A 26,566-nucleotide genomic window follows, 5' to 3' on the forward strand; every position below is an offset into this window, starting at 1 on the left:
TTTCGGTGTTGACCATCTGATGAAGTCCATGTGTAGAGTCTTCTCTTGTGTTGTTGGAAGAGGGTGTTTGCTATGACCAGTGCATTTTCTTGGCAAAACTCTATTAGTCTTTGCCCTGCTTCATTCCATATTCCAAGGCCAAATTTGCCTGTTACTCCAGGTGTTTCTTGACTTCCTACTTTTGCATTACAGTCCCCTATAAGGAAAAGGACATCTTTTTTGGGTGTTAGTTCTAAAAGGTCTTGTAGGTCTTCATAGAACCGTTCAACTTCAGCTTCTTCAGCATTACTGGTTGGGGCATAGACTTGGATTACTGTGATATTGAATGGTTTGCCTTGGAAACGAACAGAGATCATTTTGTCGTTTTTGAGATTGCATCCAAGTACTGCATTTCGGACTCTTTTGTTGACCACGATGGCTACTCCATTTCTTCTGAGGGATTCCTGCCTGCAGTAGTAGATATAATGGTCATCTGAGTTAAATGCACCCATTCCAGTCCATTTCAGTTCGCTGATCCTAGAATGTCGACATTCACTCTTGCCATCTCTTGTTTGACCACTTCCAATTTGCCTTGATTCATGGACCTGACATTCCAGGTTCTTATGCAATATTGCTCTTACAGCATCGGACCTTGCTTCTATCACCAGTCCATCCACAACTGGGTATTGTTTTTGCTTTGGTTCCATCCCTTCGTTCTTTCTGGAGTTATTTCTCCACTGATCTCCAGTAGCATATTGGGCACCTACTGACCTGGGGAGTTTCTCTTTCAGTATCCTATCATTTTGCCTTTTCATACTGTTCATGGGGTTCTCAACGCAAGAATACTGAAGTGGTTTGCCATTTCCTTCTCCAGTGGACCACATTCTGTCAGATCTCGCCACCATGACCCACCCGTCTTGGGTTGCCCCACAGGCATGGCTTACTTTCATTGAGTTAGACAAGGCTGTGGTCCTAGTGTGATTAGATTGACTAGTTTTCTGTGAGTATGGTTTCAGTGTGTCTGCCCTCTGATGCCCTCTTGCAACACCTACCATCTTACTTGGATTTCTCTTACCTTGGGCATGGGCTATCTCTTCACGGCTGCTCCAGCAAAGTGCAGCTGCTGCTCCTTACCTTGGACGAGGGGTATCTCCTCACCACCACCTTTCCTGACCTTCAACGTGGGATAGCTCCTCTAGGCCCTCCTGCGCCCACGAAGCCACCGCTCCTTGGACATGGGGTTGGTCCTCCCGACTGCCGCCCCTGGCCTCGGGCGTGGGGTTGGTCCTTCCGGCCAACGCCCCTGACCTCTGATGTGGGGTAGCTCCTCCCAGCCGCTGCCCCTGACCTTGGACTTGGGTAGCTCTTCTTGGCCGTTCCTGCACCGTTGCAGCCTGGCATTCTGGGCCACTGCCCCTGACCTCGGATGTAGGGTAACTCCTCTTGGCCGCCACCCTTCAGGCATGGGGTCCTCCTGGCTTCTGCCCCTGACCTCGGATGTGGGGTATTTCCTCTCGGCCACGCTTAGTGCGCTGGTCACAGCTGCCCGCCTCATACACTACACACCCTTTAATAAACTAACTGATTTCCCCTCTAAACACCACCAAAAATGTATTCCCCTCTACTCCCTCAGCTCCTAGTCACTCCTCACTCGTCATAATGTAGTAGATCCCGCCCTAAGAATTGCCAGATGGAGGTGCTGCGTTGGTCCTGATCCTTCTTGCCTCTTGTGCGGCGTTTTCTGACAGCCCACTCTCTTCTCCTGGCATTGCTCTCATCCCGGGCTTCCTCAGTTTGTTTTCCCTGTTTCTCTTCCTCCTGTCTGATCAGTCCATCCAAGGCTCTTGGTGGGCACCTCCTCCCCTTCAGCATCCTCTCTTATCTTTCCATGCTGCACAACCCTTCCAGGGTTCTCTGGAGTGATCTCATTGCCTACTCCACCACCATCATTCTTTAGAAAGACTTTCAAATCCAGACTTGCATCTCCTTCTCAGATCTCTCCTGACCCCAAAGCTATGTTTTCATCTGTCCGCTTATTACCACTGATTCAATGAGTTTGAGCAAACTCTGGGAGAGAGTGAAGGACAGGGAAGCCTGGCATGTTACATTCCAAGGGGTCTCAAAGAGTCAGACACGACTGAGGGGCTGAACAACAGCAACTTATTCCTTATTCCTTTTTGGATATCCCATAGAGTCTGCAGGACTAACATCTCAAAAACTGAACTCAATATCTTCTCCCCTAAACTCTCTCCTCTCTTAAATTGGAAGGTTCCCCTTACCGTCATCCTCCAGCAAACTTTAGGAGTGGGCTTTCCAATTCAGAGTTGGCCTTCTCAGGTCTGTCGTACTTTGTCCCCCCTTCCCTCTTCAATCTTCCTACTTGTACACTGTACCCAGTCCTTTAACTATTAAAGCTTTCATCAATCATATCTAAGCATTAGAAGGACTCTGAGTATTTCGTGATAGTCTAGACTTGAAGTCCTACCAACACATTATTATTCTTTGCCTACAGGGCAAAACAAATTCTTCATCCAGTAAGAAAAGGGTCACAGAGTCTGTAACCAGAAAATTAAAAGCCTGCACTGAATCCTTTGGAGATTAAAGATGCATCAAGACTTATTTCCTGGAATAAACAGCATTGTTTGATGATGATGTATTTTATATTGTTTTAATACCAGAGAAAACATTTTAAAAGAACAAAACTACTTTTTTAAGCCTTATAATTCCACAAAAATGTATGCTGAAGTAATTGCATTTATCTATTTTCCAAAGGTAAATCTTAAGTTAATTTATTCACAAATTCATCCAACTAATTTAGTCACCTAGAATATAGAGGAGAATTCCTGAAGCAGGAATTTTACAGTCCTGGGAGAGACTCATATTCCTATAAAACAATGAAAGTGTATTTGAAAATAAATGTCACCAAAAATGCAAATAATTGCAGATATTTATAAGACAGCATAAAATGAACCTTTAATAGAGTCACCTTTGAATAACAATATTGGCATTAAACTCTTAGGGGAATAGATCGATATTATCTTAGTTTATCTCAGTTTGGAATTTAATCCATTATATGTTACATCTCTAAAGACTCTAGAAGTTATCAATTATATACTAAGATCTTGACTTGAAGTTTGGTTTTAAGTCTGTTAACATGTACATGATTAATATTTAATCCTTCATTGTGCCAGGTTCTGTACTTTTTCTGCAAACCATGATTGCAGAGATCATAATGATAGTAATTAAGGCAATTCTTTGAAGATTCGTTCATCTAACTGTTTTTATATTGCATATTATTTATGCGGTATTTGTATTATATCTTGTATTTGTATATTACACCAAGTATAAATACAACACCTGAACTGCCTTTTGAGACTGATAAAATAAGCAGTAAAATGAATGAAAATATTTTACAATCTAAATAAATTTTACATATCTCAAAAGGGGATTGTAAAGTCATATTATTAGAGAAGGCAATGGCACCCCACTCCAGAACTCTTGCCTGGAAAATCCCATGGGCGGAGGAGCCTGGTGGGCTGCAGTCCATGGGGTCGTGAAGAGTCGACACGACTGAGCGACTTCACTTTCACTTTTCACTGTCCTGCAGTGGAGAAGGAAATGGCAACCCACTCCAGTGTTCTTGCCTGGAGAATCCCAGGAAATAGGGGAGCCTGGTGGGCTGCCGTCTGTGGGGTAGCACAGAGTCGGACACAACTGAAGCAATGTAGCAGCAGCAGCAGCAAAGTCATATTATAGACCAGCTAAGAGCATCTCCTTTAATCATGTGTTTAGCTGTCTCAGGTCAATATCCATCTTCCCTTTAAGGATTACATGAAGTGGAAGCCTCAGAAACAAGGCCCAACCTCTGAGCTGGGACTCTTTGGGGAAGGAAGACGATTTGAGAAGCCTGGTGTCTACTACTCAGAGAGGAATGAAGTGTCCTTTGCTCATCCACTAAAACTTACTTTCCCACCTGGTGCTTGCCAAAAAGCAAAAAACAATCAGGTTTTCAAGGTCAAACTAGCTTGGAGAGATGCTGTGAAACATATATGGCCCCCTGAGAAATTCATCATTTCCGTTAGCATGTTAAAAACTAGAAGTCCTTTAGGGAAGAGTTAGGCTTAACCTTGTTAATCCTGCCCTGCCCAGGCTTATTTGACCACGAGGCCCTTTTCTCGAAGGGCCTTTTGTTGAATAGCAACTATGAATACCTCAGCAGAACCCACATGAGGGGCCGTGGCTCTGAGTCTCAGTTACTCTGTGTTCTTTGGCAGGCTTGATTGTGGCTTGCTAATTTTTTTTTTTTTTTGCATACCCAGATTTCCCCACAGACTATTCTCCTTCACAAAATAATCTGCATGGTGCTCATTTTCTCTCCACCAGAAAAAAAATAAGCAGAAGCAGGGGCCCAGCCAGTCGTTTGGTGTGATTTTCTACCCCAAAGCCCATTATTAAGTCAGCCTTTCCGGCAAAAGCTGCTTCAACACCCACCAGCAGGTGTTAAAACCTGAAAGGAGAAAACTCTGTTTGTGTAAGCCCTCTGTGTCTGGTGCATGAGGTTCATCTGCTCGGTTGTCTGAATGTAAGAAGCATTCACAGGTCTGCACTCGGACCCACTTCTGCAGCCGAGGTCACCAACCTCACTGAGCAGGTTGAGCCCTGTGCCCGCTCCGACCATGTTGCGTCCTTCACCCGGGCCGCAAGCAGTCCTAGACATTGGCAGATGGGGAAGCCCAAGTAGCGAGGTTCAGTAACTTGCCTGAGGTCACATAAATACTAAATGAAAGAGCCAGAATTCAAAACCAGGTGGACCACTTCTGGGGTACACACTCCAATTCATTCCCCACCCACCTCTCCATGCAGAATTGATACAGGCTGACCTCCAAGCGTCAGACCTTTGTCCAGACTGGGCTTTAGAGAGAATCTTTGCAGAGCCCATTTCTTTTGGACAAGGACACTATATCAAAAGCTACACTTTCAGAGAGAACTTGAGAAGATGAGATGACTGCAGGCTCGGAATTTTGTACTGGGAGTGGGGTTTCCAGTGGTGAAATGTTGTGTATCTCTCTTGTCACACCATCCCATGGACTGCCAGTGCTCTTTTTGCCACTGAAAACGAAGTGATTGTTATTGTTGTTGTTGAGTCGTTAAGTTGTGTCTGACTCTTTGTGACCCCATGGATTGCAGCACACCAGACTCCTCTGTCCTTCACTATCCTCCCAGAGTTTGCTCAAATTCGTGTCCGTTGAGTTGGTGATGTTAGCTAACCACCTCATCCTCTGCCGAAAACAGGGTGAGGAGTGCCTTTAAATTCAATTAGAGAATGAATCCAGAAAACCCAGAATCAATTCAGAAAACTCATCCTGAAGATTTTGTTCCTCTGGAAAGACTTCAAGTACCCAAACCTGAATTAGTTTCCTATGTTTCCTATAACCAACTGTCACACAATTTAGTGGCTTAAAACAATGCGATTTTATTTTCTTAACAGTTTTGAAAGTCAGAGATTCAACATGGGTCTCATGGACTAAAATCAAGATATTGGCAGAGCTGTATTCCTTGCTAGCGCCCCTGGGGAAGAATCTGTTTCCTTGCTTTTTCCAACTTCTAGAGGCGGCCAGCATTCCTTGACTTGGGTCTTTCTCATGTTACATCTCTCTCTGACCACAGCTGGGAAGGTTCTCTGCTTTTAAGGACCCTTGTGACTACTCTGGGCCCACTTGGACAATCCAGGATAATCTCTGCATCTCGAGGTCCATAGCCTTAATCATGTCTGGGAAGCCCCTTTGCTGTGTAACGTAACATGCACACAAGTTCCAGAGACCAGGGCATGGACATCTTGAGGTGGGGTGGGACATTACCCTACCTACCAGTGGAAACCTCTCTGAGCCTTGGTTTCCTTATCTGTAAAATGAGGATAATAATAGCACCCACCTTCTGAGACGGTTGTGAGAATTAAATGAATTCGTACAAGTAAAGCATGTGGAGAGCGTGCACCCTGTGCTGTTATTACTTCTGGCCTCTGAGATAGCAGTGAGCAAAGCTGCTTCTTCTGGGTTGCAGCAACCTGCAGAAGTCACAGCTTCTTTAATACTGAATTTTTGTTCAGAGAGGAGGGAAAATGTTACTAGGAAAAAAATTAACATTAACTCATGCGGCTTGGATATCTTACTCCTGGGAGCTCTGTGATCTCTTGCCACAGGACAGAACCCAGGGGCAAATAACAGTCATTCTGTGAATAACAGAAACTCATATTTTATTGACCTGAAATCATAGAGATGAAGTTTGAAAAAAAAGTCACATGTGATTTTTTTAAACTGATAGCTACCACCATCCCCTGCAAAAAAATAATCGGCATGCTAACAGGTTGAGCTAACATGCTCTATGGCTTGGTGTAGGAATGGCTGCCTTCCCTCCAGCCACAAATACCATGATCCCAAAGGCTGCTGGGAGCTGTCTGTAACCACATCACGTGAGAAATGGACTCCTCTGGTTGAGGGGAAACCAAGCTGAGAGGGATGTTTCGGTTTTCATGGCAGCTTTCGGAAAGGTGAAGAGATGGGAGTTGAAAAGATTTTGTAGCACAACCTGATTAAATTAAAGGTCTGGCAAATAAGTCCTATAAGAAAAAGTTAAAATAATTGGTTTCATTGCCAGGAAAAAGACAAGACTAAGGGGTGAGTTAATCTTCCGTATTAGATGAAAAGGTTTTACGTGAGAAAGATGTGATCCTACTGCTTTCCGTACCCACAGAGGATTAAAGGGAGAAACAAAGCAATGGGTGAAACCTTGAGTCGGAACAAGAGATATTTGTATTTATTTAGAAAAGGCTCCATGAGTAAAATGCAATCCTGAAAGTAGTGAAGTCCCCAGCTCTCATCATTTTTAAGAAAGAAAAAAAAAAAAAACTAGTGCCCATATTTTTACGTGTCCAATGTAAACATTCATATTTATAATTTCAGTCCAGAGATACTGTCTTTTGGGGGAAAGAAAAGAGCTTTGCTTCAGGTATCTTGTTGTGGTTGATCAGTCGCTAAGTCATATCTGACTCTTCGTGACCTCATGGACTGCAGCACACCAGGTTTCCCTGTCCTTCACTATCTCCCTGAGTTTGCTCAAATTGTGTCAATGATGCCATCCAACCATCTCATTCTCTGTCACCCCCTTCTCCTCCTGCTCTCAATCTTTCCCAGCTTCACGGTCTTTTCACTGAGTCAGCTCTTCGCATCAGGTGGCCAAACTATTGGAGCTTCAACATCAATCCTTCCAATGAATATTCAGGATTGATTTCCTTTAGGATTGACTGGTTTGATCTCCTTGTTGTCCAAGGGACTCCCAAAAGTCTTCTCCAACACCACAGTTCAAAAGCATCAATTCTTCAGTGCCCAGCCTTCTTTATGACCGACTCTCGTACTTGTACATGACCACTGGGAAAACCATAGCTTTGACTGTAAGCACCTTTGTAGGCAAAGTGATGTCTCTGCTTTTTAATATACTGTCTAGTTTTATCATAGCTTTCCTTGCAAGGAACGGTCACCACTCGCAGTGATTTTGGAGCCTGAGAAAATAAAAGTCTGTCACTGTTTCCACTTTTTCCCCATCTATTTGCCATGAAGGGATGGGACAGGGTGCCATGATCTTAGCTTTTTGAATGTTGAGTTTTAAGCCAGTTTTTTCACTCTCTTCTTTCAACCTCCTCAAGAGGCTATTTAGCTCCTCTTCAGTTTCTCCCATTAGAGTGTATCATCTGCATATCTGAGGTTGTTGATATTTCTCCTGGCAGTCTTGATTCCAGCTTGTGATTCACCCAGCCTGGCATTTCGTATGATGTACTCTGCATATAAGTTAAATAAGCAGGATGACAATATACAGCCTTGATGGACTTCTTTCCCAATTTTGACCCAGTCCATTGTTCCATGTCTGGTTCTAACTGTTACTTCTTGATGTATATACAGGTTTCTAAGAAGACAGGTAAGGTGGTCTGGTAGTCCCATCTCTTTAAAAAATTTTCCACAGTTTGTTGTGATCCACACAGTCAAAGGCTTTAGCACAGTCAGTGAAGGAAGATGTTTTTCTAGAATTCCCTTGCTTTCTTTATGACCCAGTGGATGATGGCAATTTAATTTCTGGTTCCTCTTCCTTTTCTAAATCCAGCTGGTACATCTGGAAGTTCTTGATTCACTTATTGCTAAAACTTAGCTTGAAGGATTTTGACCATTACCTTTCTAGCGTGTGGAATGAGTGCAATTGTATGGTAGTTTGAACATTCTTTGGCATTGGCCTTCTTTGGGATTAGAATGAAAACTGACCTTTTCCAGTCTTGTGGCCACTGCTGTGTTTTCCAAAGTTCCTGACATATTGAGTGCAGCACTTTAACAGCATCATCTTTTAGGAATAGTTCAGCTGGAATTCTATCACCTCCACTAGCTTTGTTCATAGTAATGCTTCCTAAGGCCCACTTGGCTTCACACTCCAGGATGTCTGGCCCTAGGTGAGTGACACACCATCATGACTATCTGGATCATTAAGATCTTTTTTGTATAGTTCTGTGTATTCTTGCCCCCTCTTCTTAATCTCTTCTTCTGTTAGGTCTTTGCCATTTCTGTCTTTTATTGTGCCATCCTTGCATTGTTCCCTTGGTATCTCTAATTTTCTTGAAGAGATCTCTAGTCCTTCCCATTCTATTGTTTTCCTCTATTTCTTTGCATTGTTCACTTAAGAAGTCTTTCTTCTCTCTCCTTGCTACTCTCTGGAACTCTGCATTCACTTGGGTATATCTTTCCATTTCTTCTCTGCCTTTCACTTCTCTTCTTTTCTCAGGTGTTTGTAAGGTTTTCTCAGACAACTTTTGGGTTATCTTAAGGACCTCAAAAAAGAAAAAAAAACTAAAAAATAAAATTGAGGGTTCAAAATTATACTCGTTTTCTTAAAGGAAGGAAAATTTTAGACATTCAGTCAATTAATACTTATTGAATACTCAGTTTATTAGACATTTGGTCTGTTTTTTGGCAAACTGTTGATAATAAATTTGATGTGTAATTGACTCATTAATTCCAAAAATACTTATTGAGTGACCAACTGAGTGCCAGGCAGTGGAGGCAGAAAAGGTTCCTGTTCTTACAGAGCTGATGTGCTGGTGGAGACAGACGAGAAACAAACGCATGGACAGGCATGGTTAAGACCCTCTACAGTTGCCACCTGAAGGCGAGGTTGTGCTAGATGACTAGGTGACTCTGTTAGAACAGAGTGATCTAGGAAGACCTCTCCAAGGGTCTGAGTGACTAGGAGTCATTGTGCAAACAAAAGCTCAGGGAAAGCGCATTCCAGGCAGGGCGAACTGTCAGTGCAAAGGCCCAAAGGCAGGAGCAGCCTGAGAACCACAAAGAACCCAAGTGGGGCGGTGGGGAAGCCGTTGTAGCTACTGCAGGTGGACCATCCATGAGCCAGCCGTACACGACGATGAGGTCCCAGGAGTCTTAAGCAAAGGAATGACTAGGTCTAATTTATATTTTTACTACATGTATCATCTTGGATGAATCTTATAATACACAGTGGGGAAAAAAAAGCAAATGAGCAAAGGCAAGTATATGACTCCGCTTGTATAAAGAACAAATGTGTAAAAATAAATGGTATCATTTGGGAATACATAGAAACATAATTAAAGACAATGAATGGTAAACACAAAATTCAATATAGTGATTCCCGGGGAGGCCACAGAAGAAGGGGAGAGCAGCTGTGAAGGGAAGACTTCACGGAGATTGATGGGTTCTCGTCTCAGGTTGGGTAGAGGGCACAGTGGTACTTGTCATAGTACTGTAAATACCTGATATGTATATCAGACAAGTAATGAGTCTCTATGAATGAAATAGTTCATTATCCAAATTGCATTTTTAAATGACTCCTCTAGTTGCTCAATGGCTGGATGATTAAGAGACAGGAGTCAAGTCAAAGACAAAGTAGAAGCTGTTGCAACAGTGAGAGAGGGTGAGGGGAGGGAGGGAAAGAGAGGAGTTTTCAGCTTGTGCAACAGGGCACCTCCTAAGGGGGTGGGGGCCCAGGAGGAACAGGCAGAGAAGCTAGATGATCATGAATTAAGTGTTGCCCAAACCAGTGAAGAAAATGTGTATTGAGTCCTGGTTTCCATACTATCAGCTACCTTGGGCATAAGTAAAGTATTACACATAGTGGTATATTATTTTTATAACAAGAGTCAAACTGTGTTTCCAGGGGCTTCCCTGGTGGTCCAGTGGCTGAGATTTTGCGCTTAGTGCAGGGGGCAGAGTTCAATCCCTGGTCAGGGATCTAGACCCCACTTGATGCAATGAAAGATCCAGCATGCTGCAACTAAGACCCCACACAGCCAAATAAATAAATTAAATATATTTAAAAAGAAAAAAAAATTTGTTTCCAAAACCACACACAGAAAAATAGTCTTCTAAATGTTGTACTGTTGATTCTTTATTTTTGTTATCACTGGAATGGGCCATAACAATTCAACCTTGTTGATGGAGAGGGGAAAAAAAAAAGAGTTAAGTGTTGGGATTTCTCTGGCAGTCCAGTGGTTAAGATTCCACACTTCTACTGCACGGTATATGGGTTCCATCCCTGGTCAGGGAACTAAGATCCTACAAGCCCCATGGTACAGCCCCTCCCCCTCAAAGAGTGTTAAGTGTTGCCCATATTCATATGATATGGCTGTTGAACATGCCCGTGGGAATGTCTGGTCGATGCCTGGGTAAATGAGACTGGAGTTGCAGGGAGAACTGGAGATCTAGAGCTGGGTGTCATTGCCCTGTAGGTGGTGGTAGAACTCTTGAGTCTGGATGGCTGAGGCTCCTTATGTTGTTCTTATGTATTTAGAATTGTCCTTGGGAACTCTAGTCACCCTCAACCCTCATATGATACTCATTGCAAAATCAAAAAGTGTGGCATTCTGAAAACTTTGTGTAGAATAATTTAAACTTTACTCTTCCTATTTCCCTTTCTAGATTTTAGAAATATTAGTTTTCTGCATTCTCCTGTATTTCCATAAAAGAAAAGGAATGAAACATATTGTGATTCTGCTAACCCTGGTGGCACTCCTAGGTAAGGATATGTCTTATTTTCTAATTCTCTAATCTAGCCATGCTAAGTCATAAAGGAGTTTAGAGGAGAAATATTTGAGCATTCTGTTTTTTCTCATTGTTTCTACTTTTCAATTCTGATCTGTAGAAAGAAACTCCCAGTTATGCCAATTATACTTTGCATGTCCATTGCTACAATGGATATGTGTTTATTTTTTTAGTATATTAAAGGAGTTCTTGCCTGGAGAATCCCAGGGACGTGCAGCCTGGTGGGCTACCATCTATGGGGTCTCACGGAGTCAGACACGACTGAAGCGACTTAGCAGCAGCAAAGGAATTTTACTTCTTGATAATTCTCTTTGCTCTCTGACAATTTGAGGGTTTTTTTTGCAGTAAATAATTAAAGAAACAACTGAATCAACCCAATTGAAACTTTTATATCAGAAATGAACTATCAAAGCCTATCCTGTTTACATTTTTTAAGAAAATTTTAAAACATGGCTAATATGAAACACAAATGTGAGCAGTATGATTTTTTTTGTTCTTATTTATTTATTTTTGGCTGCATCAGGTCTTAGTTGAGGCATGCGGGATGTTTCATTGTGGTATGCAGGCTCAGAACATGTGGGTTGTCTAGCTGATGCCTGCAAGCTCAGCAATTGAGGCACATGGGCTTAGTTGCCCCACGGTGTGTGGGATCTTATTCCCCAACCAGGGAATTGAACCCATGTCCCTTGCACCGGAAGACAGATTCTTAACCACTGGACCACCAGGCAAGTCAGTGATTTTCTTAAATACAACATTTCTCTCACTCATTTACCTACCCATTTCCTTTTTTCCAGATATACCTTATAAGATTTGAAAACTGATGCCTACATAAGCCCTCTCTATATTTTAAAACCTATTTTCCTTCCCCACTCCTCCATCTCTGTCTGTCTGTCTCTATGTCTCTCTGTCTCTGTCTGTCTGTCTGTCTGTCTCTCTCTCTCTCTCTCTATATATATATATATATAATATCTCAACACTAGGAAATCTCATTAATCATTTGGGAAATTCCCTTTTTAAAGATTTTTATTTATAATCCTCCCTTTGCCTCTTCTTTGCCAATAAGATGACCCATCCATCCTGTGTTGTTTGCCCTGACTTTGAATTGGAAGATTTGCATTTGTGGTAGTTACTTATAGAAACAAATTTACTCTAGAACACATTCAAGTATGCAGTTGATCAAAAGAACAGAAAAGAAACTGTTTTCTTCCAAATTACCAGACAGGGAGAACAAAAGCAAACTGAGAAGATGTACATTACCCAGAAAATATTGAAAATAAAGGGAATTGTAAATTTTCTTGAAAAAACAAAGTAAGATAACAGAATTAAGACCATACATATCAGCTTTGATCATAAAGATAAATGGGCTAAGTTTACCAAGTGAAAAAGAAAGATTTCCAAATTGGACTTCAGAAAAATTCCACTATTGATTTTGAAAATGATTCTAAAATTGAATTCGCCTGTTTGCTGTGGTTCAGCTCCATAAGGATTATTGAAATAGCATCCTGATTGGCCCTTGCTGGTTGTGAAATATTTTGACTTCATATATAATTTCATCTAAAGCAAGGTAACTCAGATTGAAAGTAAAAGAAAGCAGAAGGTTGTGAGATTACCATATAAGTTAAAATCAAGGCAGAAGCATTAGTGCAATGGAGGATCCTGGAGGCACCCCTCTTGGTGCAAGCATACTCAGTCACGTCTGGCTGTTTGCGACCCTGTGGACTGTAGCCTGCCAGGCTCCTCTGTCCATGGGATTCTCCAGGCAAGAACACTGGAGTAGATTGCCATGTCCTCCTCTGTGGGTATCTTCCCGACCCAGGGATCAAATCCACATCTCCTAAATTGCAGGAGAATTCTCTACCCTCTGAGCTGCCTGGGAAGCCCAATCAGGGTAGAACTGGAACTTAGAAGGGGAGGCCTTTAGGGGACTGAGGCCTTCAGTAGACTGGGCAGCAGCTATTTCAGAAAGTACATTAACAGAAATATAAGTAGAATATTGCTCTTAGCTCATGGAAATAAGTAGACAGAAAAATATGTAAAATTAGAGAAACTGAATGCTTAATTTTGATCTGGCAGTTCTATTGTTGAACTCCAAATCCAGAAAGCAGAGAATACACCTTCTTTCAAGTCCCTATGTAACATTTACAAAAGCTGATCTTATAATTGGCCACAAAGACATTTTTGATAAATTCCAGGAAGTTGAAATAGTACAGACCACATGTTCAGATCACAGTGAAAGAAAAGCCGAAAATAATAACAAAAATAGAAACCAGTAAAGCAATACCGCCTGGGAATGTTAAACACTACACTTAAACTGCAGCTGGGCTGAAGCAGAAACCTCAATTTCATTACAACATTTATTTCTTAAATTATTGTGAAAACAATATTAAACCTATAGTTTATGACTAATGCTGTATTCAGAAGGAAATTCATTGCTTTAAATGTAAGTCAGTTAAGCACTCAACTCAAGAAATCAGGGGAGGGCTTCCCTGGTGGCCCAGTGGTTTGGCATTCTCCTTGCAAAGCAGGGGGTGCTGGTTCAATCCCTGGTCAGGGAGGATCCCACATGTCATGAGGCAGCTAAACCCATGAACCACAACTATTAAGCCCAATGGCACCCCACTCCAGTACTAATTGCCTGGAGAATCCCATGGATGGAGGAGCCTGGCAGGCTGCAGTCCATGGGGTCACTAAGAGTCAGACACAACTGAGTGACTTCACTTTGACTTTTCACTTTCATGCATTGGAGGAGGAAATGGCAACCCACTCCAGTGTTCTTGCCTGGAGAATCCCAGGGACGGGGGAGCCTGGTGGGCTGCCGTCTCTGGGGTCGCACAGAGTCGGACACGACTGAAGCGACTTAGCAGCAGCAGCAGCAAAGCCATCAAGTCACAACTGCTGAGCCCACGTGCACAACTTCTGAAGCCCACGTGCCTGGAGCCCAGGAGCTACAACAAGAGAAGCCACTGCAATATGATGCAACTACAAAATAGCCTCCACTGGCCACAGCTAGAGAAGGCCTGAGAAGAGCAACAGAGAGCCAGCGCAGCCAATAATTAAATAAATAAGTTAGTAAGAAGTCAGGGAGAAAGCCCCGAAATAAAGCTGAGGCCAGCAGAAAAGATCAATTAATCAAAGTAAAAGCAAACGTTAACGAAATAGAAAACAGGAAAGCAATGGACAGGTAAATAAGCCCAAGAATCAGTTCTGGTGAAAAACTAGGAATAAACTGAGAAGGCTGACTTTCAAACATGGCTCAGTATAATGTAGGGCAAAAAATGGAACTGTTATAATGATGAAAGTAATACACATCTGTTGTTGAGAATTAAGAAAACAGAGAAAGATACCAAGAAAATATAAAATGTTTTCATGTAAAACAAAAAAATCCATGTAGTTGAGCACTGCAGCATGACATGACAGAAGTGTGTCTGTTCCCCTGTAGAAGATAGTTTGCCAATAGATTTCAGAAGAACAGTAATTGCTGCCCTTTAAGTGTTTTTGTACAGATACTGGAAGAATGATATACAAAGATTTGTATTCAAGGATATTCATCACAGCTTCATTTTTAATACCAAAAAAAATGGATGCAATCTAAATATCCAAGAACATGGAATTACCAAAATATAGTATACAGTTGTACAAATCGTGTGTTAGAAGAATACTTACTGGCGTATAAAATACTTAATGGCAATGGAAAACAGGTTCCTAAGTAATATATATTGTATGGTTCACATGTTATGATATATCTGTGCTTAGCAATAGAAAAATAACTACAAGTCTCAAATGTTAAAAATGATTTGAGGATGACTGTTGAGATAGCAGGTGATTTTTATTTTTCTTTCTAGACTTCTCTGTATTTTCCATTTTTTTTTGAATGAGCATATATACCTTTATAGTTTGAAAAAATGAGTTTAAAGTTTATTCATAATCCTAGTGCCTAGAGATAATCACGGATAGATCTTGATGTAGCTTCTTTGGGTTTTTTTCTGTGCATATGTAAGTACTTCCTATTTTTATATCTACAGCATTAGAATGATACTGCACTACAATTTGGTATTCCCACCCATCCTCATTAACCATGCTCCCCAGCCACCCCCTTCTCTCATTTAGAACTCAACACCAGCCTAGAAATAACTTGGAGAGTTACAATAAACAGTGATTAATCAGGGGGTGATGGTGCATGCTTTGAAAATATAATGATTAACTCTAGCAACTGATAGTTGGTTTTGCTAAAGAAGTCTAGTTTTGTTTTTGTTTTGTATTTAAGTATAATTTAACATCAGATGGTGATTGAATTAGGTGGCCTTTACAATTCTAAGGTTCTAAGAGGAAGGAACAGTGTGTTCAACTCTTTCTCAGTTAATGATCTGTTTGGGAAGCCTGGCTCTTTGGACCACAAACCCCTCACCACATCACGCTCTAGTTTCAAGCCAAGTGTTTAAGAGGAAATCTAAGTCCCTCAAGAGCTAACTTTATAAACTGAAACCGTTAAGTGGCATACATGTCTACAGATATTGTAAATTTCTGGATTAGCTAAAGTATGACTATTTTCACAATCTATAGAAAATATGTAAAATGATTCAGTTGAAAATGTCTAAGGTGAAGAGGGGCCCAGCTGTAAGGGCCTGTTTGTTTAGGTAGAGGGTTTATTTTTAGAATTTATCACCTGGTTTCTTCTGTTAATTATGACTTTTAACAGAGAGAAAATTCCTGATTTGGAAATATGCCCTGGTACCCTTCAAGTCAAAGTATAGTTTTAGTTTTTTTAAAATTAGGCTTTTTCTAGTTGGCCACCACCTGTTATTTTAAACACTGTACACACAGACACTCACACACATACACACACATACTTTTCAAGAGCTAAAAGGAATAAAGCTCAGATATATTATGACCAAGTAAATCAAAGGTAGTATTTCTTCTTCACATTGCCTTTGACTTACAGATATTTGATATCGGATAAAAATTATTTTCAACTTTCTGTGGGTTTCAGCTAAATTGTAGAATTATATGCAACAGTAATTTCAAGGGACCTAAGACAAAAGCTGGGAGAAATATCAATAACCTCAGATATGCAGATGACACCACCCTTATGGCAGAAAGTGAAGAGGAACTAAAAAGCCTCTTGATGAAAGTGAAAGAGGAGAGTGAAGAAGTTGGCTTAAAGCTCAACATCCAGGAAACTAAGATCATGACATCTGGTCCCATCACTTCATGGCAAATAGATGGAGAAACAGTGGAAACAGTGTCAGACGTTGTTTTTTGGGGCTCCAAAATCACTGCAGATGGTGATTGCAGCCATGAAATTAAAAGATGCTTACTCCTTGGAAGGAAAGTTATGACCAACCTAGATAGCATATTCAAAAGCAGAGACATTACTTTGCCAACAAAGGTCTGTCTAGTCAAGGCTATGGTTTTTCCTGTGGTCATGTATGGATGGGAGAGTTGGACTGTGAAGAAAGCTGAGTGCTGAAGAATTGATGCTTTTGAACTGTGGTGTTGGAGAAGACTCTTGAGAGTCCCTTGGACTGCAAGGAGATCCAACTGGTCTATCCTAAAGGAAATCAGTCTTGGGTGTTCATTGAAAGGACTGATGCTAAAGCTGAAACTCCAGTACTTTGGCCACCTTATGCAAAGAGTTGACTCATTGGAAATGACTCTGATGCTGGGAGGGATTGGAGGCAGGAGGAGAAGGGGACGACAGAGGATGAGATGGCTGGATGGCATCATCGACTCGATGGACATGAGTCTCAGTGAACTCCGGGAGTTGGCGATGGACAGGGAGGCCTGGCGTGCTGCGATTCATGGGGTCGCAAAGTGTTGGACACGACTGAGCGACTAAACTAAACTGAACTGAACTGAAGACAAAAAGAGAACACTGTCTTCTTCCTGCAGAAAAACTATGTTTCCAGAAAATGCTTCCTTGCTATCATATTGACAGAACCTTATCAAGTCACTTTTTATTTATTGATATTTGGAGCCTATGGCCTCATAGAGATAGGTTTCTCTTCAACATAGAAAATAAATAGACACTGCTTATGTAAATCTTAGACTTCTGGTTGACTCTGAGAAATGAATACTCAGCTCTGTGCTGTACTGTGTGTCTGTCTATCAAAAAATATTTTTAGTGAAACTTCTAAGCCTTTACTAACAAAAGGGCTCAACAAGCATTGTTGTACAGTGAATACAATACAACATTGTAAAGCAATTATCTTCCAGTTAAAAAATAAAGAGAAAGTTTAATAAAAGAGCTCACGTCTGGACTTTAGTACAGCTCTTAATAAACTCACTGAGTGAGTTGCTTTTCACTTTCCAGTCTTCTCATCTATTTGCCTTTAAGTCTTTTCAGTATAGTTTAGTGGTTATTTTCCCATTAACGTCACATGGGCAGTCTGCCTTTTCTTATCTCCTCCCTTCATTGTTTTTCTCCTTTCTATCTACTAGTAATTATAACCTCCGCAGCATCCTTTCAACAGTGAGAGCTGGAAAATAAGCATCTTGCTCCAAAGATAAGAAGCATGTTGATTTAAGCAAATGGAAAGCCCAGCAGAGCTTGAGCAACAAGGCTACTGCTTGGCCTGCGTCTCATTCCTCCCTACACCTCTCACAGCAGTCTTCATTCTTAAAGCATACCAGGAGTATTTACTACTCTACCATATAAATTTAAGATATTTATTTGCAATTCTCTCTCAACTATGAATTTTATTTGTGTTTTGTGTTTTCTTTTTCAGCCTCGGTGACTGTTATTTCCGTAAAAGCCGTCTCAGGCATGATCACTTTTTCTGTGACGGATAAAATGCAACTAACTTATCCCATCTTCTATATCATGTGTATCATCATGATCGCATCTTGTGTTTTCCAAGTCAAGTAAGTTAGCTCCTGCACACTCACTGATCTTTCAACATTCCTGTGCTTCTCTGAGCAGTAATTCATATTGGCTTCAGATGATAATTAAAATTAGCTGCAACTGATTTCTAAGGGTGAGGGGTCTAAGCTTATCCTCAGCCAATGTGCCTGGCTTTATCCTTCACATCCAATAATAAGTTTTTGCGAAGCATTGCCTCCACATTTTGTGAGTTCTAAAGTGTGGCCCTAATCCAGCCAAGTGCACTTTGATACTTTCCTGATGCTCTTCTGCTTGTAATTAATATCCATTGTACACAGGTTGTCATTAGCAATAAATCAAAGGGGCAGGTCCACATCGAGGATTTCATTCTAAATATGGAAAATACATGAACCCTTCACCTTCATCTCTTAGCTCATGCTCATTAATTGCCCAGAGATGGACAAAACCAGACGTTTGGCTGGGAGGGAAATCCTTTCTCCAAAACTTTGCATCTTTAGCCAGAATTTTCTTTGCACCCATGGGATTGCAGAATGATTGTTTTATGTTTCTCTTGGGGCCTCACAGTGGCAACATGGAACATTTCTAATTTCTGCTCTTCTCTTCCCTCACCTCCATCGGCTCCAATTACTTCCCACCCATTTCATATTGTGATTTTGCCTTCAGCTGCTCAATTCTCCTGAGTCTACCCGCTAAGTTTTTTGTTTACTCTAAAGTGCTATGCAAGCGCACCAGCGGGGAAATCAGAGCCCAAACCTTGAAGAGAGTGGTTCCTGCCTTAGGTGCTGGAAATCAAGTCTAATTGTTATGGGTTGACTATGGACCCTGTTACAAGGAATGTGTTACTGGAGAAATCCAATGTCATGTCACTGTTTTGTATGTCATAAACAAACTGTTTCTTTCGTTTGTTTATAAGATCAAGCGTGTTTCTAATACTTACATCTTGCTATTTGCTTCATCTCCCTTCTTCTGAATTAATCAGTACTGTTATAATAGCTTTCAGAATTGAGTGATTAGCATCCTTAGCTTGAAACTCTTGCTTCATGAATTTAAAAGCCAAACACAATTGAAGGTAAACTACATTCCTGCCTCCTTGTTTCAGTCCCCACAACTTTTACACTAGAACTATGTGACCACAGTAGAACTGTGCAACTGGTTCTCAGCCCTGCCTGCCCATTACAATTATATTACCCAAGGAGGTTTGTTTGTACATGTATGTATATACTTACATGCCTGTATACATGCATATGTGTGTATTCCTGCATGCATGTATACACACACACACGCACAAAGGAGCACTTGGGTTCTACCCACAAATTTTATCTCCCAATTGCTCTAGAATATGACCTAAGCATTAGTGCTGTTTTGAGTGTCCAGGTGATACCTGTCTGGTGCAGTGCTTTGGAAAAGGTCTAGTCCCTGGCAAGGCCACAGCATGCCACTGTGGGAACCTGAACCCTGTTGGCAACCAGAATGGGAAGCCAAGCTTCCCACATATGCTCTGCAGCTGGAGGGCTGAGCATTGTTTTTGAAACCTTAAACATTCCTTTGCTTCTCCAACTTCTCTCTTGGCACGTGGCATGTCAAGGGATAGCTAGACCATTCCCCAGATATGATATTTAACAGATTCTAGGGTCTATCCTAATGAATCAGCCCCAGTGTGATACCGGTCCAGCAGCTTGAATCGCTTCCAACTCAAACTTCTGTGGCCTCCAAAGATGATTAATTGCTTTTCATTGTTACTGTTGTTGGTTTAAACAGACCGTAAAACCTGACATCTGATCTCATACATCAGATGCATGTGAGCTATGACTGCTGATTGGAAATGCCCTTTCACTGCACTTCCTTTCCCTTTGTAGTCGCAGCTAAAGAACATGCATTTCTCATTGTTAACTTATTGTTGAGCGTCTCATAAAGACAGAGCTTCAGGCCGTGTCTTCTGCTCTAGGCTCCTGAATCAAGCCACAGAACTCTACACCACAGCCACGGTGGTGCCTGTTAACCATATTTTCTTCACCGTCACTGCCATTATCGCAGGTGAGTTTGGGCTTTCTACACTTAGGTGACTCTACCCCTACAACAAGGGTAAAGGAAGTCTCGCTCAGAGTAATAAGGAAATCAAAGAATCTTTGGTTAGAAGGGATAAATAGCCCAAATCCTCCTAGCCACCACCCATGTCTGACTTTCTTCCACAGCATCCTCTAGGAGAGGTTATCCTGCTTTGCGTGAATGTTCTCCAGAGCTCTCTGCCCCCCGGAGGCAGCTCAGTCCCGGTTCTAATCACTCGAATTATTTGGAGAGCTCTATTCATTAGAAGTATTACCTTGTATTGGGGCTGAAATTAGCCTCCCTGTGAATTCAAGATGCTCATCTTAGTCCTGCTTTCTGGAATCTTCTCTGTCAGTCCTTCTGATAATCAGAGCAGCGGAAGGGTCCTCTTGTGTCCTGTCTCCATGACTCTCCTCTCCCTGGCCCTCCACCGCCTGAATCAGAGAGTAGGGTCCTAAAGTGAATCCAGTGTTGCACAGAAGGCCAGACAGATGAGAATAGGAACTACTACCTTTGCAGTGATGGCCTCTGTTTTTCTACTATTGCACTTCTTTTCTTTCTATGGATAAGAATGTCCATAGAAATGTCTAAATATATCAGACACAACACTATTACAAAAACATAAGTCCAAAACTGGTCCAAACAAAACTACAGTAGATTCAGGTATGCCACTCCTGAGTTTGGTACTGGTATGCCCTAGTTCTTTAGCTTATTGGCTGTATTTTCTACCTGGTTGTATTGGGACTTCATTTCCCCATGCAAAATTTATGTATTTTGCAGGTAATGAGGGATTATTTTTACCTAATGGATATGTCCTTTTTATTTCATGGCAAACAGTGTTCCTGCCAATGGGAAATTTTAAAATGTAATTAACTTTTCATTTCCCAAAATTGAACCTTACTTTTAAAGAGACAGGTTATATCTGAAGACATCTACTTTTTTTTTGCATTTTTGACAAAAGAAAGTAACAAAAGACTGTATATTTATATGCCCTAGAATTATTGATAAAGGAAAAAAGCAAGGCCAAAAACAGTTAGAAGCATGACATACAGCATAATAGTTAAAATTACTGTGCTAAAGATCTATAAAACATATAGTTCCCCTGAAAGGAAAGTTTTGCAAGAGGATCAACAGGGCAGAATCTGAATACTTAGCACACCTATGAGTACTTAGCACACACTCACACAGTCGATGAGTCAGGGAAGCTGGAACTTTCCAGGAGTGATAACAGTTCATCTGATGTTACTGAAGTATGGAATGGAGGTGAAGCTTCTTGACTTACTTCTCCTCTTTGCCTCCATCAAAAAGTATAGCTTAAAATTAAAATGAGATGCCATATTTTGTCTGCTAAATTAGTAAAGCTTTTGTTTTGTTCTTTTTATTACAATAAGCAATGCTGACATGGCTAAAGTGTTGCAGGCACTCTTGTGGAGTCGGGTACCAGGGTACCACCTTCCTAGAATTGAGTTTCATAGTTTTTATCAAGAGCCTTAAAAATGTCTCTCCTCTTTGATCCTGCAACTCAAAAACAAAAAACAACCCAATTAAAAAATGGGCAAAGGACTTGAAACATTTCTTCAGAGATGTCCAACTGGCCGACAAGTACATGGAAAAATGCTCAACATCCCTAATCATTCAGTTCAGTTCAGTTCAGTTCAGTTGCTCAGTCGTGTCCTAATCATTACGGAAATTCAAATGGAATCCACACATCACCACACATCCATTAGGCTGGCTACTGGCAAAAACAAAACAAAAACATAAAATAGCCAGTGTTGGCAAGCATATGAAGAAATTGGAGCCCTTGTGCACTGTTAGTGGGAACGTAATGTGGTGCAGCCACTATGAGAGACACTGTGGCAGTTCCTCAAAAAATTCAATATGGAATCACCATGTGACCCAACAAGTCTACTGCTGGGTGTATGTCCAAAAGAATTGAAAGCAGGGACCCAAACAGATATTTGTACACCTAGGTTCATAACAGCATTATTCACGGTAGCCAGATGGCAGAAGCAACCTAAGTTGATGAATGGATACAGAAAATGTGGTGTGTATATATATATATGCATACATATACAGAGGAATATTTTCAGCCATAAAAAAAGAAGGGACTTTTGATGCATGCTACAACACAGGTGAACCTTAAGAAGGACATTATCTAACTGAAACAAGCCAGTCATGAGATGACAAATGCTGTATGATTCCACTTACATGAGGTATCCAGAGTAGTCAAACTTATAGAAATGGACAGTTGAGTGGTGATTGCCAAGGGCTGGGGGAGGGTGGAAATGGGGATCTGTTTAATGAGTATAGAGTTTGTTTTACAAGATAAAAAAGTTCTGAAAATTGTCTGCACTCTAATGTGAATACAGTTGGCCCTCTATATCCACATTTCTGTATCTGTGGCTACCACCAATAGTAGATAGACTATATCCCCTCCCCCCCAAGTTCCAGAATATTCCAGAAAGCAAAAATTTAATATATTTTTATATTATATATAGCATTTTATATTATATATACATAGCAACTATTCACATGGCATTTATGTTGTATTAGGTATTATAAGTAATCTAGAGATGATTTAAAATATTTGTGGAGAATGTGTATAGTTCAGTTCACTTCATTGGGTCAGTTATGTCTGACTCTTTGCGACCCCATGAATTGCAGTACGCCAAGCCTCCCTGTCCATCACCAACTCCTGGAGTTCACCCAAACCCATGTTCATTAAGTCGGTGATGCCATACAACCATCTCATCCTCTGTCATCCCCTTCTCCTCCTGCCCTCAATCTTTCCCAGCATCAGGGTCTTTTCAAATGAGTCAGCTCTTCTCATCAGGTGGCCAAAGTATTGGAGTTTCAGCTTCAAAATCAGTCCTACCAATGAACACCGAGGACTGATCTCCTTTAGGATGGCCTGGTTGGACCTCTTTGCGGTCCAAGGACTCTCAAGAGTCTTCTCCAACACCACAGTTGAAAAGCATCAATTCTTTGCAGTGGAAGTGAGAAATAGATTTAAGGGACTAGATCTGACAGAGTGCCTGATGAACTATGGATAGAGGTTCATGACATTGTACAGGAGACAGGGATCAAGACCATCCCCAAGAAAAAGAAATGCAAAACAGCAAAATGGCTGTCTGAGGAGACCTTACAAATAGCTGTGAAAAGAAGGGAAGCAAAAAGCAAAGGAGAAAAGGAAAGATATACCCATTTGAATGCAGAATTCCAAATAGCAAGGAGCGATAAGAAAGCCTTCCTCAGTGATCAATGCAAAGAAATAGAGGAAAACAATAGAATAGGAAAGACTAGAGACCTCTTCAAGATAATTAGAGATACCAAGGGAACATTTTATGCAAAGATGGGCTCAATAAAGGACAGAAATGGTATGGACCTAACAGAAGCAGAATATATTAAGAAGAGGTGGCAAGAATACACAGAAGAACTGTACAAAAAAGATCTTCATGACCCAGATAATCATGATAGTGTGATCACCCACCTAGAGCCAGATATCCTGGAGTGTGAAGTCAAGTGGGCCTTAGGAAGCATCACTACGAACAAAGCTAGTGGAGGTGATGGAATTCCAGTTGAGGTATTTCAAATCCTGAAAGATGATGCTGTGAAAGTGCTGCACTCAATATGCCAGCAAATTTGGAAAACTCAGCAGTCTCAGCAGTGGCCACAGGACCAGAAAAGGTCAGTTTTCATTCCAATCCCAAAGAAAGGCAATGCCAGAGAATGCTCAAACTAACGCACAATTGCACTCATCTCACACGCTAGTAAAGTAATGCTCAAAATTCTCCAAGCCGGGCTTCAGCAATACATGAACCATGAACTTCCTGAGGTTCAAGCTGGTTTTTCAAATTGCCAACATCCGCTGGATCGTGGAAAAAGCAAAAGAGTTCCAGAAAAACTTCTATTTCTGCTTTATGGACTATGCCAAAGCCTTTGACTGTGTGGATCACAATAAACTGTGGAAAATTCTGAAAGAGATGGGAATACCAGACCTGCCTCTTGAGAAACCTATATGCAGGTCAGGAAGCAACAGTTAGAACTGGGCTTGGAACAACAGAGTGGTTCCAAATCAGGAAAGGAACACGTCAAGGCTGTATATTGTCACCCTGCTTATTTAATTTATATGCACAGTACATCATAAGAAATGCTGGGCTGGAAGAAGCACAAGCTGGAATCAAGATTGCCAGGAGAAATATCAATAACCTCAGATATGCAGATGACACCACCCTTATGGCAGAAAGTGAAGAAGAACTAAAGAGCCCCTTGATGAAAGTAAAAGAGGAGAGTTAAAAAGTTGGCCTAAAGCTCAACATTCAGAAAACGAAGATCATGGCATCTGGTCCCATCACTTCATGGGAAATAGATGGAGAAACAGTGGAAACAGTGGTTGACTTTATTTTTCTGGGCTCCAAAATCACTGCAGATGGTGACTGCAGCCATGAAATTCAAAGACGCTTACTCCTTGGAAGAAAAGTTATGACCAACCTAGACAGCATATTAAAAAGCAGAGATATTACTTTGCAAACAAAGGTCCGTCTAGTCAAGGCTATGGTTTTTCCAATGGTCATGTATGGATGTGAGAGCTGGACTATAAAGAAAGCTGAGCGCTGAAGCATTGATGCTTTTGAACTGTGGTGTTGGAGAATGTGTATAAGTTATATGTAAATATTATGCCACTTTATATAAGGGACTTGGGCATCCTCAGATTTTAGTATCCACTGAGGGGTCCTACAACCAAATTCTTTGTATACTGAGTGATGACTGTATACTTAACACAACTGAACTGTATGCTTTAAAATGTTTAGGACAGTAAATTTTATGCTATGTATGCATGTACACTTGCATGCTCAGTCATGTCCAATTCTTTGTGACTCCATGGACTGTACCCCACCAGGCTTCTCTGTCCATTGGAATTTTCCAGGCAAGAATACTGGAGTGCATAGCCATTTCCTTCTCCAAGGGATCTTCCTGACCCAGGGATCGAACCTGCGTCTTTTGTACCTCCTGCATTGGCAGGTGGATTCTTTACCACTGCACGACCTGGGAAGCCCCTATTATGTGTGTATTATGTGTATTTTGCTAAAATTTTTGAAAAATTTTTACTCTTGAAGACAGAAATTCCTCTTTGAGCGATGACAACGAAAAAAGATCCTAAAATACCAGGAAGAAACCTTCCTGATACCATGCCTCAGGAAGAAACATGTGCAAAGAAGTTTATTAACATCACAAAAGCAAAAGCATTTGAAGCAATTTAAAATGTCCTTCGAGCAATGAATATTATGGGGCACTGGCTTAGAATAACAAGAAAACATTTGAATGACTCCAAGGACATGTGTAATCACAGGGAAAAATGTTTTAGCAACATTATTCACTCAACAAATATTCACCAGAATGCGACATGGCTTGTTCCCACAGGAAGTGAGGCGACAGACCTCAGACTGAGGAAGCCCCCGTCTTGGTCTCTGTGGCACCGGCAATACTTAAGCAGCAGCCGGCACTCATGACTCTCAGTAAATACTTGTCGACAGGATAGCAAGGCTAACACCACACACGCACACACACAAATGTGATTCCAGGTAGTAGATAATTAAAAGATAACTTATTTAGGACTTCCCTGGTGGTCTAGTGATTAAGCATCCACCTGCCAGTGCAGAGGACATGGGTTCGATCCCTGGTCCAGGAAGATTCCACAGGGCAACGAGGCCCACGTGCCACAACTGCTGAGCCCAGGCACCCCAACTACTGAAGCCCACACGCTCTAGAGCCTGTGCTTGGCGATAAGAGAAGCCACCGCAGTGAGAAGCCATGCACCACAACTAGAGAAAGGCCACACGCAACCATAAATAAATACAGAAAATGTAAAACAAATGTAAAAGGTAACTTATTTAGTAAAAAAAAAAAAGTCTGTGAAGGCTTTGGGACCGTAGGCCAAAAGGGAATCATTGATACTAAGAAGGAGAGAAGGAGGGCTCTCTGGAATAAAGGACAGATGCACATTTCCCTTAACCCAGAAGGAAAGATCAGTTGAGGTTAGATGGGAGAGGGGTTGGCAGTGAGAAATGGAGCTCAGGCAGCACGTTAGCATCCTCCAGTGCACATGTGAGCCTGTGACCAGACCCACAGACCGCAGGGTGATGCCAAGGCCAACAGCGTGGGGAACAAGTGCTGGCCTGAAGTGCAAGTGCTATGTGAAAGGCCCAGCGTCCACCCAGACGCTCAGGCCAGGCTTGCTGACCCCCGGCTTAAACAACTGGAGGTGGGAAATGTCACTCTTCTTGCACGTTCCAGTGGTACAAATCTTGCACTGGACAAAAAAATTCTGTTGGCAAAAGCTATGTTACTGGTGCTGCTTTTATAATAATGATACTTACATTATGTAAAGTCTACAAATCTGTTCTTTGGAATCATTGAAAATGTTAGTAATCTCATGCAAATATTTTTTAAACTAAGCTACTGAATGTGCCTTTTTAGAGCTTCCCTGGTAGCTCAGTGGTAAAGAACCCACCTGCCAATGCAGGAGATGTGGGTTTGATCCCTGGGTCAGGAAAGTCCCCTGGAGAAGGAAATGGCAACCCATTCCAGTATT

General features: G+C 41.4%; 1 protein-coding gene across 2 annotated transcripts in view; it reads left to right on the top strand.

Moving 5' to 3' along the window:
- NIPAL2 (NIPA like domain containing 2) overlaps positions 1-26,566 on the top strand; it is a 90,445-nt gene that overhangs the window by 59,482 nt on the left and 4,397 nt on the right. For both annotated transcript variants that reach the window (XM_055546587.1, XM_055546586.1), the window contains 3 exons: positions 10,965-11,061; positions 17,813-17,948; positions 19,874-19,962. In XM_055546587.1, the coding sequence (XP_055402562.1) occupies positions 10,965-11,061; positions 17,813-17,948; positions 19,874-19,962 (322 nt within the window). The remainder of the gene's footprint in view (positions 1-10,964; positions 11,062-17,812; positions 17,949-19,873; positions 19,963-26,566) is intronic.

Source organism: Bubalus kerabau, chromosome 14 (genome assembly GCF_029407905.1).
Source record: "Bubalus kerabau isolate K-KA32 ecotype Philippines breed swamp buffalo chromosome 14, PCC_UOA_SB_1v2, whole genome shotgun sequence".
In the NCBI taxonomy this organism is placed as follows: domain Eukaryota; kingdom Metazoa; phylum Chordata; class Mammalia; order Artiodactyla; family Bovidae; genus Bubalus; species Bubalus kerabau.